At 41.3% G+C, this 14,974-nt stretch overlaps 3 protein-coding genes across 4 annotated transcripts in view; 1 reads left to right on the top strand and 2 right to left on the bottom strand.

The window, feature by feature from the left end:
• Window positions 1–2,175, top strand: part of LOC124388465 (cadherin-related family member 1-like) — a 41,102-nt gene extending 38,927 nt beyond the window's left edge. For both annotated transcript variants that reach the window (XM_046853105.1, XM_046853107.1), the window contains one exon: window positions 59–2,175. In XM_046853105.1, the coding sequence (XP_046709061.1) occupies window positions 59–622 (564 nt within the window). In that variant the 3' untranslated portion in view covers window positions 623–2,175. The remainder of the gene's footprint in view (window positions 1–58) is intronic.
• A 23-nt stretch (window positions 2,176–2,198) lies between these two features.
• On the bottom strand, window positions 2,199–6,340 carry lrit2 (leucine-rich repeat, immunoglobulin-like and transmembrane domains 2). The gene is made up of 3 exons (XM_046853126.1): window positions 6,170–6,340; window positions 4,922–5,700; window positions 2,199–3,535 (listed from the first exon to the last, which is right to left on the bottom strand). The coding sequence occupies exons 1-3, from the start codon at window positions 6,265–6,267 to the stop codon at window positions 2,742–2,744; spliced, it is 1,671 nt and encodes a 556-aa protein (XP_046709082.1). The 5' UTR covers window positions 6,268–6,340; the 3' UTR covers window positions 2,199–2,741.
• Window positions 6,341–8,422: 2,082 nt separating this feature from the next.
• On the bottom strand, window positions 8,423–13,363 carry lrit1b (leucine-rich repeat, immunoglobulin-like and transmembrane domains 1b). Its single transcript, XM_046853122.1, has 4 exons — window positions 13,095–13,363; window positions 11,556–12,016; window positions 11,162–11,467; window positions 8,423–10,260 (listed from the first exon to the last, which is right to left on the bottom strand). Exons 1-4 carry the CDS (start codon window positions 13,211–13,213, stop codon window positions 9,227–9,229), a joined length of 1,920 nt encoding a protein of 639 aa, XP_046709078.1. The 5' UTR covers window positions 13,214–13,363; the 3' UTR covers window positions 8,423–9,226.
• Window positions 13,364–14,974: the final 1,611 nt, after the last annotated feature.

The raw sequence follows: 14,974 nt of genomic DNA, 5'->3' as shown, positions 1-14,974 counted from the left end.
TCAGAATTTCTGACCAATCAGGACAGAACTTCAGCGTCATGTTTGTGCTCTTTCTCAGAATCAGCTCTCGGCCCCCGTGGTGGCATTTCTAATGCAGAGCAGAGAAAACCCTGTGAAGGCTTTGGGCGTGGCAGCTGGCATCATTGGTGTGATGGTGATGGTTACCGTGGTGATCTCCACAGCGGTTTACTTGCGCAACACAAAGTCTAACAGGATCGGGCCGTATCGCCGTGTCATCCGGCGCCGCCGTGGAGAACCCCAGCAGTGGAACTTCACTGTTGAAAACTCACAGGTTCCTGACAGGGTCCTCGCCGATCACAATGTGGAGAACAATGCAAAGAACGACAGATCGTGGTCCAGACCTCCACCACCGCATGCACCAATTCTCCCTCCACCTCCGCCAAATGACTACCCCAGGACGTGTCAGCGTCAGGGCGCCGTACCTACCGTCTCAGGGTCCTTGAACTCCAGCAGCTCCAGTGACAGATCCATCAGTAGCAGAGATTCAGAAGATCAGCCGAGTAAGAGGAGAGAGGGAAATGTCAGCTCGGCCCTGGTCTCCGAGCTAAAGAAGAGGCTGGAGCAAAAGATCATCGAGGCCAATCAAGGCTACTACTGCTGAAACCACAAACATGCTAGCAGAGATCCTGAAGACACCAGATTAGCACAGATCACTGCGGTCATTCAAAACTGGAAGTATGAGTTTATAATTATGAAATGCTGGACTGCGGCAGCTGGTCCGGGTTACGCCATGCCTCTTTATAGATGATAATAATCAGATAGCTAAAAGTGAAGTGTGAAAAAAATCATTTTATCGTAGTTTATTCACACCAACCGACATGCGAGTGAAGTTCTACATCAATCAAATCTGTAAGAAATAGAATACACAAGAGAAAAGACGAGCGCGTAAATCTTACCCACGTTTCCGTTGCACTTTATTTAAGCTTGCTGCAGTATTTAATCATAAACAAATGAAATGTTCCTCGTGTCCCAAACAAACTAGCAATTATGTTTGTCGTTTGTCTCCTGTGAGCGTGACCTGTCCAGCATTTTCTTTTAATGAAATGTGATATTAACCGCGTAGCAAAGCTAGCTGTTTAAATGTTATTCGAACAACGCAGCAATAAGATCAGCTTCGTGCTTGTTTATTTATTTTAGCGAGTCAAGCTGACATTGCTAGCTGTGAACACTCACTGGAGGCAGCAACGATCTCTGAGCATAATGTATCCTTCTACAGAATAAAATGGAACCAGGCAATGATCTTATATGTGTGCAACAAACAATAGTAACAGCTTAAAGCTTAATCCTGCAGGGGAACTAAAGAAACGTAGAACCTGAAGCAGTTGGTCCTAGCAAATCGTTTGGATTTGTTTTGTTGTAGTGTTTAGCATTTACGTATAAAATGAACGATCCTCTTTTACTTTTTTTTTCAACGTTAGAGTTGAGCTAGGAAGCTAATGTCGCTAAAAAGTAAATTTTTGAGTAAAACTTTCTGTCTTTAACCACACCCACTAAATGTAGCGCTATTCAGTAGTATGACTCCACCCCCTCCCTCCAAGCCCCTCCTCCTGGTTTGAAGGCAAAATTGTAAATACGCTGTACAGTGTCACTGATGTGTTGCTGAAAAATATTTAGAAATAAAATCAATTAGAATTAAAATCTGTTTTGGGGAATGTTGATGTGTTTATAGACGATGGCAGACAACAGAGACCAGGTTTATTGAATTTTTTTCATCTGTGTAGAATTTTATATTGAACCCTCACTTGCCTGCAGCTTTTATTCTAATATTTGACTTGGAGCTGATTCTTTACTCATAATACTACTACTACTACTACTACTACTACTACTACTAATAATAACAATAATAAGAGGAAGGAGAAGGAGAAGAAAAATGAGAATCACACAAGATTAAGATATATATACAGTATATATATAAAACACTGATGATCTGAGAGCCTCAATCTCTATTTCGCTTCTATTTCTAAATAATTCATGAAAAAGCATCCGATTGGTCGAACGCCATACATTCGGACACGTTTCCCTGCAGATTATGAAAATACTGATCTGTGTATGATGAGCAGTTTGCTGTAATGAAGCGTGTAATGTCCTTCTGTTTCAACACAAAGTCTCTGATTGTCTTTTACTTGTTTGGAAATAAATATGGACGTGACACGAGTCAACGAGTCGCTGCTCATCACTCCGCGATTCATCACGTTTATTTAACACAACACGATGGCACATGATTCCACACAACACTTTTTATTTTAACATATAAAATCCACCATTTCTGAGAAGAAAAAAGTCACTGGAACATTTACCGCCAAATACATCAACCAATCACAGGACATCTTTCTATCAAATTCGTCTCTTTCGGTTTGCTACTTTTGTCACTTGTGGGCATGGCCTTTTATATTCTAAAAGGTTTATTATGTTAATTTCAGGTGTTATAAATTCCTCCAGAGAACTGCAGGACAAATTGTAGCTACAGCAAAAGATGGATTTTCTACATTTTTGAAGGGGGAGGGGGGGTGTTTTAGCATGACTTATTTGCCATTACGATCATGCAAACCTTTTGACCAATCATAAGGAAGAATTTTGCAAACCCCACCCCCACGGAGGTTTAGCAAACTGGCAAACCAAAGCTAATTGGATGGGGATGCACAATGCATACTGCTAATACTCATAAAAATATTAGGCCATGCCCATTGGGGAAGTTTTCACAGATATCTCCATTGTGTTTGTTAGTAGAGCTGTGCACTGTTGCCCCTCTGCCCTTTATCCTCCGAGCGCCATCTCCACTTCCGCTCTTTACCCGAATCTCTGTAGAGTCCTTCGTCACTGGCTGCCTGAAGACTGTCGAACGTCCCCTGCCTGTTGTTCTCGTGAGAGTCTTTTGCGTCTCTCTTTCCTCGAGTTCTGCTGCAGACCTGAGTGCAGCGATCCAAGCAGCTGCTTCTGGTGTTGGTGGTGCAGGCGAACATCCCAGCAGGAACCGCAAGCACCATGGCGCAAACGATCACAATGATGTGAATGAGTCGTTCACGCTGCTCCACTTCGTTCGTGCTGCTCCCAGTCACAAATACGATACACTGCTCTGGACGAGGAGGCTGGTTCTTCAGCGAGACGCACACCTCGTACTTTGTAGCAGGTTCGAGATTGTTCACCGAGTACTTGTTGATACCTGGGCCGATGTACAGAGCCTCTTTTTTTGGAGAATCGTAGTGACCGAAATGGACAGTGAACCATGTTTCAGCAGGGTTCTCCGTCGCCGCGTACCACTCGATGGTTATTCCGTACACCGTCTGCTTGGAGATTCGGATATCGATGTAAATGTTTTCATTGACAGAGTGCAGAGAAAAGCCAGGGGGCATCGCCAATGAGGTGTTGGAGTGCAGGGCATTTAGCTGGATGCTAACCGAGGAATTTCCTATGAAGTTGCTGCTACTGCATTTGTAGAGGCCGTGATCAGAGGAGCGGACTGACGGGATCATTAAAGCCGAGACGATCGTATCGTCGTTCACCTGAGACTGAGACACTGTAGAGTGAAACAGACAGAAGAGATTGTGAAGACATTGTAATATGTTAATAGGACATCATTGTTAGATATTAAATATTACTGAAGCTTCTTCCAGATATACAGTAAACAATACTTTTGCCCACAGATTTATTCTGCATGTTCGCCATTTTTAATATAGACCCTTTTAACTGCTGGTGTTTCATCTGCACCCAGTAATCTGATTAGCATTTATGAACTTACTTCACTCAAATGGACATTTTATTTTTAATGGATGAAACTGTTCAAAGAACAGCCTTAGAATATTGTAGCCTTCTGGTCTGTGACTTGTGGAGGTTTCAATGGTGTAACATTCATCAGGGACAATTCACCACCACTCCTCCAGAGGGCACTCTTTGGCAGCAGAAATGCCGCGGGCCGAAGCATCTTAGGTTTTGCTCATGTGTGGTACAGGGATGTGAGCATTTTAAGACGTTTCAGCATGGATGAGCAACTTTTGAAAAACAATCGAAAGTGTGGACGCAGAACGATTTTTAAACAAAAACGGCGTTTTTATTTTTATTTATCCGGATTAGTGTAGACGTAACCTCGGGGTAGAGACCTTGTCTTGACTTGACTCTGGTTGGTGCTTTGATGTAATAAACTAAACCCACGATCCAAATGTTACACATGGAGACTTTGGATCGTGGGTTTAAGGTTCTGTAGCATTCAGTTGCAGGTTTGAAGGTCACCACACATCAAGGTGAGTTTAAAACTAATGTGGTGTGGAGCAAGTCATCTGATTACAGACAGGAAGTGTAAGTCAAGGTGTCAACATCAAAATAGGGAAAAATCTCAGTGACCTTGGTCAGGGTAAGTTTTTTCAGAAACCGCAGATTTTCTGCAAATTTCACAATCAAACATCTCTAACATTTATACAAATTGGGGCAAAATAATTACCAAGTTGGTTCAACAAGAAGTCAACAATCCCCAAATAATTTGAAAACACTGTGGTGAGCAGAAAAGCATCTCAAAATGCTCAACATGGACGATGAACCTAAAAATGAAGGCCACCACAGGTTCCAGTCTGTCTTGTTGTTAAGAACAACAATCTGGAGATTTCAGTAGGTATGGACACAACCAAACTTCCAAGAAAATCCAAGACCAGTCCACATCACTCAAAACTAGTGTGAAATGATGACCAGTGATGGTCTAATTGTTGTAAAAGTGCACTTTTGTTCTACCGGGGCTGAAATGTCCTTAATGATGACTAGTGACTATTAGGCATTTTTTATTTCTCACATATAAACATATAAGATAAAAGAATGCAGGAAAACTAGTACGGTTTGCACCTTTCGCTGTGTTTTGCATCAGAGTGTGTATTAGTATGATTCCTCTCGTGTTCCTCAGCAGGAGCAGCACCTTTACCTGTGAATCCTCTGATGGCTTTTAGACTGTAGCTCCATCGAACCACAGCATCAGGCCTCGCTTTCACGAGGCACCTCAGCGTCGCATTGGAGCCAAGCGAAGCCGTGACGTTAGCGTCAGGTGTAGAACTTTCTGGCTTCAAGCAATTCCTGAGTTCAACCTCATGAAAAAACTTCCCGTCTTTTGATTTTGGACCTGAACAGGACAGGTACGAGTTCATCAGTATGATGGGTGGACTGACGGATTTAACAAAGTCCACGAAGCCTTTGAGTCGGCAGTCGCACAGCCAGTGGTTCCCATGCAGCGCTAATACTGCATTAGCATCGCTCTCCTCCCTCCTGCTGGGATTTTGTACCTGATAGCGAGGCCAGTTGAGAAAAACATCCGCGGAGATCACCGTAAGCTGATTGAAGGATAAATCTAAATAGGTCAGCATGGGAAGGTGGCGTAAGGCGAACTCCGGCAGCACGTCCAGACGGTTGTGCTTCAGATCCAAGATTTTGAGTTTGGGCGTTTCCTGAAAGGCTGTCCACGGCACCGTTCTCAGATTGTTCCCCTCCAGACGGAGCTCAGTTAGGTTCCACAGGCCTTCAAGGCTCTTAAGGTTGATCAGAGTGATGGTGTTAAAGTTCAGCCACAGCGACTCCAAGGCACCGACTGCGGAAAAAGCTCTCTGGGGTATTTCTGTGAGGTGGGACTTCTCAATTCTGATTTTGATCAAATCTCCAGGAAGGTTCTCAGGGATTGATTCCAAAGCACTTTGCATACATAATAAAGATCTAAAACAAAGAGAAATTCTGTCAGCAAAATTGATCAGGTGGAGTCTGAAATAAAAACCCACTGATCTGTAGAATCATGGTGGAGGAACATGGAGGAAACATGCTGATACTTTGCTGCAAAAATACAGTCAGCTTTTCTCACAACCCGAATTTCCCTTCAGATTACTGAGAAGAAACTGATGAGAACTTATGCAATATAAGCTTTTTATAAGATTTACGCAAATTAGACTCGTCTAAATGATGCTTTGCTCGGGCACATTTCTACCTTCTAATGAGGAGGTGTTGATTAATTCTCTATAACAGCAGCTTTAAAAGTGGCCTGTGTTTATATCAACGACAAGTTCTGATCCGTCACCGTTTCCATAGCAACAGCTCATTTACAGGGACGTGTACAGTATCAATTTTCAAATTTTCCATCACCACACATCTCCTGCCTTTATAAAACCTTGAGATGTTTAACATCACTCACCTCCCAGCGTTGTCTTCAGTGCATGAGCATCCCGTCACGCAGAACCCAGCGGCCCAATAAAAGCCATTGAACAGTATTGCTAGCGTAGTGAGGAACATGCTTACGGTGCAGGTGGATGAAGTGTGAGGAACGTGCTGGACCGCAGGACATGTCCAAGTGCTGAGGGACTTAAGCTGCTTGTGCTTTAATCCGCCTATTGACTGAGATCTCAGAGAGGTGACACATAACACAAATGAACATAACATAGGACACCTGACTTCTTCAGCCTGATGAAGTTCCTCCTTAAACTGTTAGCACAAAGTTGGAGGTACACAATTGTATAGGATGTCTTTGAATGCAGCATAATTATCGCTTGACTTGTTCTAGGAGACCCAAACCTGTGCACAAAGTCAGCTGTATAAAGATCTGATTTACGGTGGATGGAGTGGAGGATCTGCTACAGAGCTCTGAAATCAACATGCTGACTGCACCCCAGGCCTCCTCACCTCACCGACATCACTACCTGAATTTATTAACACCCTCCAGTCTTGAATGAATCTTGAATGAATCTTCCCAAATCTTCCCAAATCTCCACAAAATCTATAGGAAAATCTTTGCAGGAGACTGGAGCTTATTGTAAAAGCAAATGGAGACTCAATGTGGAATTAGATGTTCAATAAGAGGCACATAATTATCAGGTTTCCACAAACTTTTGTTCATATAGAAAATTCCTCTGGATATTGGATTAAATTGTGTATTGATTTAAAATAAAAAGCTGAAGTTAGTGTCTGATTCACAGACCGTATAATGGTTGAGGGTTAAGGGCCTTGCTCAGGGGCCCAGCAGTGCAGCTTGGTTGTTCTTAGTTTCATTACTAAATCCAGAACTGCAGTCTCCTGGGTTTTTTATGTGACTAAATGGAGGCAGTGAGGCGGAGAGATAAAGCTCTTTTTTCAGCATGGATTCGACACGCAGGATCGGATTAAACCTCCATTTAATTAGCGCTCATAAGTCGGCGGCTTCTTACAGCTGCGGAGATAAAAAAATACAGCCTGCTGCCTTTACTACTTACAGAGGGTTTCATCTGGAGATACCGCTTGGGATCGCTATCAGATCGATGAAGAGGTGATACGTACATACTGAAGTGTACAATTTGTGTATTGTTACATCCATATTAATCTCTGAAGCTTGAAAATCCAGTATAGAAGATAAAAAGCTCTGACTGATCTGCTGAGGTTACTACCACTGTGTGTGCGCCTGAGGTTATGTTTGTGTGTGTGTGTGTGTGTGTGTGTGTGTGTGTGTGTGTGTGTGTGTGTGTGTGTGTGTGTAAATTGATGTTGGTGGTGAGATTGGCATGAATTTTGTGTATCATTACACACCTATTTTAAATATATAATATAATACACTATATAATAATGTATATAATATAATAAAAAAAAATGGAATTGGACCTGGACGTGTGTCCAGATAATGAGAGATTATAGTTATTATTAATTATTACAGATATTATTTGACTTAAACATACGCTCGAGTTTATTACATTACAGTTTATTTTTAATCCTGTAATTTTTAGTCTGTGGGATTTTCGTAAGATATTTTAATTGAATTAAAGCTTTCAGTTCTTTACAACATCTCAGAATTTCTTTTGCACATTTCTTATTAAGTGTTTGAAAGACCTGATATCAGATGAGTATCTGTTGGGTTTCGGTATCAGAAATGAGAAAGCGTTATCTAATCTGAGAGTGTGTGCTGCATACATCAGGTGGAGGTGGTATCTTAGTTATTAAGGCATTGGACACTGGAGCAGAAGGTCACAAGTTCAAATCCCACCAAGCTTCCACTGCTGGGCCCCTAAACAAGGCCCTTAACTCTCACCTTCTCAGTAAGTCACTCTGGATAAGGACGTCTGCCAAACGCTGTAAATATACAGTACCAACATAAAATAAAAACAGAAACAGATCTTTCACTCCAACCCATGGAAAGCAGATCTTCATAGAGCTGACTTTGTGCACAAATGTCCTGCTGGAACAGGTTTGGGTCTCTTAGTTCGTCATTTTGTTTAATTTGTCTAGAATAAAATATTACTGTTCAGTAGCCAAACTACATCATATCCAGATCTGGAAAAATATAATACAAAAAATGTATGAAATTATTAATTAAATATTCCTTAAAAATTAATGTTGGCTTAGAAAAATAATAAAACAACAAATGTAGGAATTGAGGATCCGCCTTAGATCCTAAACCTGAACTGCTGACACGTTTCTTATATTTTATGAAAAACGTTTATTTGTACATACGTTTTCAGACATTAGATGGAAGAGATTATTAGAGAACATATTTATTTACACAGAACATCTCGATTTTAGTTTATTATTAGAGCAGAGTGAGAGAAATACAATGAATACTGTACAAAACACAAGAGAAAACCTACGTTTCTAGAATTGTGCACAAAACATAGTCAAGAGAAAGACGAGGTCCGTACGGGGATCACGTGACACATGGGGCTTTAATCAGTTCCTCACATTCTAGCGCCTGTAGAATCCAGGACCCTGTGCAGGAACTGCATGCTTTTCCAGTCCACCCTGAATATTAATTACCATGTCTTCATGGAGTTTGGAACAGGAAATTGTAATTAAGTGGTGTACAACTTGGTGGTAACTGTTTGAATAAGAACCTTATATAAGTGTGATGGGGAAGTGGTAGCTCAGATGTTTGACTTTTAATGAGATGGTTGTAAGTTAAAATCCCACCACCACTGAGCTGCAATGCTACTGCTGGGCCGTTGAGCAAAACCTTTTACCTTTTAATTGGAAATCTCTCTGGATGTACTATATATAATGGTCAGGGGTGCACATACTTTTGGTATGTCCTGTGTGTTTATACCCACATCACTTAGAATATGCCTGAGAGGCCATGAAGATGCTTTTCTTTACGCCATATTCACAATCAGCATCTTAATACAATCTCTAGAAACCAAATATTATGTATCCCCGATATTCCTGGGCTCCAGATTCCAGATCTTCAGACAAATCAGATCCTGCAGATCAGTCAGTGCAGAGATGATCGATATTGATTTCAGCAGTAATACTCATTCGGATGACTTTCGGTTTTGTTCACGGCCTCGGAGTCGACGCTGGAGCGAGCCGAGAGCAGACGGTTGGACTCGTCTTTGTTGGTGTGAGCGAGGAACTCCCCTTCCATCCCTTTAGCCTTGTTACCTGGTGTGATAGTCTCAAAGGTTACATACGAGTCTTGAATGTCCTTCTTTCTTCTTCCCATGAGCTTCTGGAGTCGTCTTTTCAGAGCCCCGCAGCAAACGATGAGGGTGAGAGGCACAGCAATGACACACGCTACCGTGATTACCACCACGTTGATGAGCTTCTGAGTGCCACTTGCACTGGCTGCTTCATCGGTTGAGAAGATCACACACTGCTCCTTCTTTGGGATTAGACCCTTCACACATACACAGGCGATATACTTGGTTTTGGGAACAAGCCCCTCGATGGTGATGCGATGCTTCCCGGGACCGACATTGATGCGTTTCATATCTCTTTCACCGAATACGGCATAAAGAACACTAAACCACGTGGTGTTGGTTGCAGAAGGAGCTCGCCAGTTGATTGACACTGTGTGATCGGTGTCGCCGATTATTTTGACGGAACGTACCACTCTTTTCTCCGGGCCTTGCTGGAGGAACGAAGCGTTGGCTGCCAAGTTGCTCAACACATTTTTTTCCACATCGATCTCTAAAGTGTTCTCTGTGGATTTGCCGTCCATTACTCCATTAGAGATGCTAGAGCTCTCGATCTTGGATGGCCTTGTGGATTTGGAGCCATTAAATGCTTCAGTATGTGCAGAGGTCGTAGGAATGTATCTTGCGGTGGGTTTCTCTTGATATCCTGCTCGTCTAAAGCTTCCGTTCTTCTTGATGCCACTTTTCTTCACCTCACTTATCTGTCTTGTTTCTGAAACAACAAGAGAGATGACGGCGTTGGTGCTGCCCACAAAATTTGTGGCTCTGCAGATGTATTTGGCCGAGTCATGAGAGGACATGGTGAGGATGCTGAGAATGGACCAGGTGATGCCTTCGGCTGAAAGTTCTTCATGGACTGTGAAGCAAAAAGTGCATTAATTGTAAAATTTTGCCCCAGTTGTGATGTTTTCACCTTGCATTGTTTTTTTTAAGTAAAAGTAAAATTACAAATAAAAAAAAAATACTTTAAAAAGTAGAAGCACACAAATAAAATACTCAGTTACAGTTATGCAAGTAAATGTAATTAATTACTTTCCACCTTCCACCTCTGTTATCTGCCTACCCACCGAATACCCTACCTACCCACTTACCTACCTAATAACTCCCCTACCGATGTCATTTTATCTTTTTTGTGCTCAATAACAAAATTTCCTCAGTCTGTTAAATTTCAATCTTTAAGTCTTGGACTCCTATTACGAGGGCCGTTCGAGTAATACCTGGTCTTTCAATTTCCCAGGTTTAAAAATAGATGCTAGTGTGGTGGTATTACACGCAGTGGTAAGTGGTTAGCGTGTCCTATTACTGTTAGGCAGCGCACATGTATGACGCATGTACCGCTAATCAAGATGGCCGACAACTGTGTATGCATGGGACAGCATGTGGTGCTGAAGTTAATTGTAAACGAAGGCATAAACCTTTGAATATCTACAGAAGACTTCGAGCGCAGTAGCATGGTGAGTAAGTCTTCAGTAAGACATCTGAATGGTGTAAGTTTGAAAGATGGTGGTTAGTGACGATCCCAATCCTGGTTTCATGGTGATGAAGTGAAGCAGTGAATCAGGCTTACTGACAAATCTTTCTATGTCAAATCTTTCCAGGTGTTAGTTAAACACTGGAATAAGTGTATTAATGTAGCAGGGGAGTTAACATTTCTTTTTTCTTTTATAAACTCAAAAACCCCGTTTTGACTTCGTCCCTCGTAGTAATTTGCTAGGATTATTTTTGCTAAAAGTGTAGAAATGAGACAGTACGCTCACCTGTGCCATTGATGTCTTTCCCATCAGCCCGGGTCCAGATGAGCTCAGGCATGGGCACTCCAACAGTACCACAGCGGAGCAGGACGTTGTTGCCTACCACACTGTGAACTTTAGCTACGGCGGTGTGAACTCGTGGAACCTGGCACCTTCGAATCTCCACATCCCAGAAGAGTACTCCGGAAATGCTCTCAGGCTCTGAACAGCGTAGGTGAGTGTCGATGAAAGCTAACGCTGATGACGGAGACTTCTGGAACTGAATCAGGTCGAACAAGCGACAGTCACACTGCCACGGGTTATCATGAAGACCTGGGGAATTCAAAAATATGGTTTCTGAGCAAACACAGATCAAAATTCATTACGGAGCTGTGGAGGGATTAATAATCTGGAATTTTACCCAAAATCATCTTCGAGTTCTCAGCATCCTGCTGCGGTTTGGCAGAGAGCCACATTAGCAGAACTTCAGATGGCACAGTCGTGAGGCTGTTACTGGAAAGATCCAGGTACGTCAGGTTTTTAATGTAGATAGCTGCTTCGGCCGGGATGATGCTGATCTTATTGTCATGCAAATCCAGGAGTCTGAGGTTCTGCATATCAGTTAAACTCTCCCATGGGAAGGAGGTGATGAAGTTCGCTTCGAGCCGAAGCTCATTCAGCATGCTCAAGCCACGGAAACTGTCCACTTGGAGAACAGAAAGAGAGTTAAAGGACATCCAGAGGAATTCGAGTTTTCGGAGGGAGATAAAGGCCTCGCTGGAGATTTGGGTAATGTCCGTCTTTTCAATACGAAGCTTTGAAATGTCCGAGGGGAAGTCAGTGGGGATGGAGCTGAGCTCAGGATCACTGCACAGGACGCTCCTGGAGAGGATCAGAAATCAAGAAATAAAAGGTAAAAAGGAAATGATGGTGGTTTCCACACTGAGAGAGTTTGCTGCAGTTCAGATCTAAATGCGTGAATGTTCTCGGCGTTCCCTCACACTGTTTATAATAATAATAAATGATCAGCTACACCACATTTGCAGACTATTTTACTTCCAAATATACGGTAATCACGGTTCGGTTCCGCTGCTGCTTCCTACAGGCAGTTTGGGGTTTGGTATCAACGTTTCTCGGCTTTTTACGTTCCCAATTTTTTTTGCAAACACCTCTCTGTTTCAGACTACACTTTTCCCTTAAGCATTTGTTCAGATAAACACTTCAGCATTGAGATAAAGAAAACACCACAGCACTGCTGAGTCCTCTACACTGATTAGGCATAACATTATGGCCATCTGCTTAATATTGTGTCTCCTTTTTGCTGCTAAAACAGTCCTGATCCGTCGAGCAAATATTAATATCTTGGGCAATTATGTGCAATAATAACATTAGTGCAACAACAAAAACAATAATAACAATAATAATAATAATAATAATAATAATAATACAAAAAAAATAATAATAAAAAAAATAATAATAATTTGTAAGAATTATTATAATAATTAATAATAATTACATGTGAAATAATTTATAACTAATATTGTAGTCTGACTTTTGTTTTTTCATGCTGTAAAATATTATATTTCACTTAATATATACTTTATGTATATTTATTTAAAATCTTTTCTTTTACTTTGATCTTTAACTGCAACCTGCAACCAAACAATTTCCCAATACAATTGTGGCAGCAATCAATAAAGTATTCTGATTCCATTGAATATTCTGAAAACAGTAACTCCACCACCATGCTTCATCCCTCCACCTGTTTGTAATTCTTTGCACTTCACAGGATTCGCTGAAGGTTTTCAGAAGCTCGGCTAACCTTCACTGTGAAGTTCAACATTGGGAAAAGATTAAACAGCACTGCAGTTAATCTCATCCTTACTCAAGCCAGGATTAAAAACCTGCACTGGGAATGCACTCTTTACCCAAAACAACATAAAACACACCAGGTTCTTACCGGGCTTTGGTTCCATCACTGAGTTTGTGGAAGAAACAGCTACACTGTGCAGGACAGGCGCTGGACGGGACTGAAAGTCCCCCGATAAAGGCCAAACACAAACTCAAAAAGACCCACATTTTGGCATTGTCTTAACAGCTAAGTTAAAAATGAAAAGAGAAAAAAAGAAATAAAACGGGACGTCTGATGGCGTCCCTGCTGCAGCAGCAACATTGTTGTGTCTCTGAGCGTCTCAGTCGTCTGTGTCCATGCTGCTGCTGCTCTGAATCCCCCAGATAAAAAGGATCGAGTGGGATTAGGGAAAGGGACGTGGGTTATTTCTATTTACATGATTATTTCCTTCCTGGAAGCTCATTGGCTGCGAGCTTGCTTTTTGTTTATTTACAGGACAGGGACGTTCTGGTGATCTGATTGGACGGTTAAATGTGGAGCTTGGATTTAAATTGCGATGGTCAAATAATTTGTGAATAAATTCAGAAGAATACAAATGACAAATTATGAATAATGAAGCTGTTGTTTGTTTAATCCTGATGCCATTTAACTCACAACTTCCTTCCAGCCAATCAAAATGCAGTATTCACACTGACCTATATAGGTGTGAATAGATAGACAGATGGACAGATGGATGGATAGATAAATTAGAATTGACAAATGAAAAGAATGATGGACAGATGAACAAACAAAAGAAAGAGGTAGATTAGGAAATAAAGATGTACTGTGAGAAAAGTAAAACTGTAAGTAAAAGTATATTATAACCAGTTATAGTCAGTTAAAGTAGTTACTTTTAGAGATGGTTACCGAGAGCTGGTATTTTATTAGGACTGGTATGTAACTGGTTCAATACCAGACTACTAATCAGCTACTGTTATCGATATTAGAATTATCTCCGAATACTTCATAGTTAATGGTGAATTAGAAGCTGCTGCTTTTCATTTTCCATAACTGAATGATGTATGTGTGATATCCATGCACACGTGGTGTGTGTGTGTGTGTGTGTGTGTGTGTGTGTGTGTGTGTGTGTGTAAGCAATCAGTCATGGTGGCAAAGTTAAAATGTTAAAAAGTGTTTATTACATTGGAAAACTTGTGCATCAGTGTCAGATGCAATATAAAATATAAACTAGAAACATTTAAACACATCAGCCTCAAGCGAAGGTACACCTTCTGAGACACCCAGTAGCAGCCCATTCACCATAACGATGAATAAACCTCAGAGTGTCATAGGGCTGTCACTACTACTATTGCCCTTCACTACAGTGGACTCCAGCTGGGCCAGGTGAAGTAGGCAATAAATGAGTTAGTTATTATTTTAACAAAGTGTTTTATGTGCATTTTTCTGTGTTTTTGTAACTGTAACATTGTAACTTTACTAAATTCAGCAGTAATAAAATAACCAGATTTTCAAAATCTTTTCACATCTTTTTTGCACCAAATTATAGAGTACCGTAATTTACCGGACTACCACCCATATATAAGCCGCACCCACTGAATTTTACGTAGATTTTTATTTTGAACATAAATAAGCCACACCTGTCTATAAGCTGCAGGTGTCTACACTGAAACTAATGAACTTTACACAGGCTTTAACAAAAGACATGTTACACACGGTGTAACGGGTGAAATATGTTGCGCTTCCTTTAGGAGCAGAGCGGTATTTTGGGAATAACCTGCTGCCGCATTTTTCCAGTATTACTGCGTGTGTTCAAGACAAGGATTATGTGTTTATTATTTTCTGATGCTGATTTCTAAGTTTCTTTGACTAACCCGTAACGCTGTTACCGAGAAACATAAAAAAGCACGAGTTTTGGAAACCTGTCTGTGCTTATATGATTTCTGTTGTAACTGGAGTTAGTGAGCTCTCCCTTCACCCAGACTCAACGC

This window comes from Silurus meridionalis, chromosome 7 (assembly GCF_014805685.1).
Source record: "Silurus meridionalis isolate SWU-2019-XX chromosome 7, ASM1480568v1, whole genome shotgun sequence".
Lineage (NCBI taxonomy): Eukaryota > Metazoa > Chordata > Actinopteri > Siluriformes > Siluridae > Silurus > Silurus meridionalis.
This window is presented reverse-complemented; position numbering and strand designations above follow the sequence as displayed.

Coding starts and splice junctions, on each gene's coding strand:
- lrit2 (XM_046853126.1), bottom strand. CDS start 6,267: ATGTTCCTCACTACGCTAGCAATACTGTTCAATGGCTTTTATTGGGCC. Junction 5,701..6,169: donor ACTGAAGACAACGCTGGGAG/GTGAGTGATGTT, acceptor TCTTTGTTTTAG/ATCTTTATTATGTATGCAAA. Junction 3,536..4,921: donor AGCCATCAGAGGATTCACAG/GTAAAGGTGCTG, acceptor TTCACTCTACAG/TGTCTCAGTCTCAGGTGAAC.
- lrit1b (XM_046853122.1), bottom strand. CDS start 13,213: ATGTGGGTCTTTTTGAGTTTGTGTTTGGCCTTTATCGGGGGACTTTCA. Junction 12,017..13,094: donor AGTGATGGAACCAAAGCCCG/GTAAGAACCTGG, acceptor GATCCTCTCCAG/GAGCGTCCTGTGCAGTGATC. Junction 10,261..11,161: donor GAAAGACATCAATGGCACAG/GTGAGCGTACTG, acceptor TTTGCTTCACAG/TCCATGAAGAACTTTCAGCC.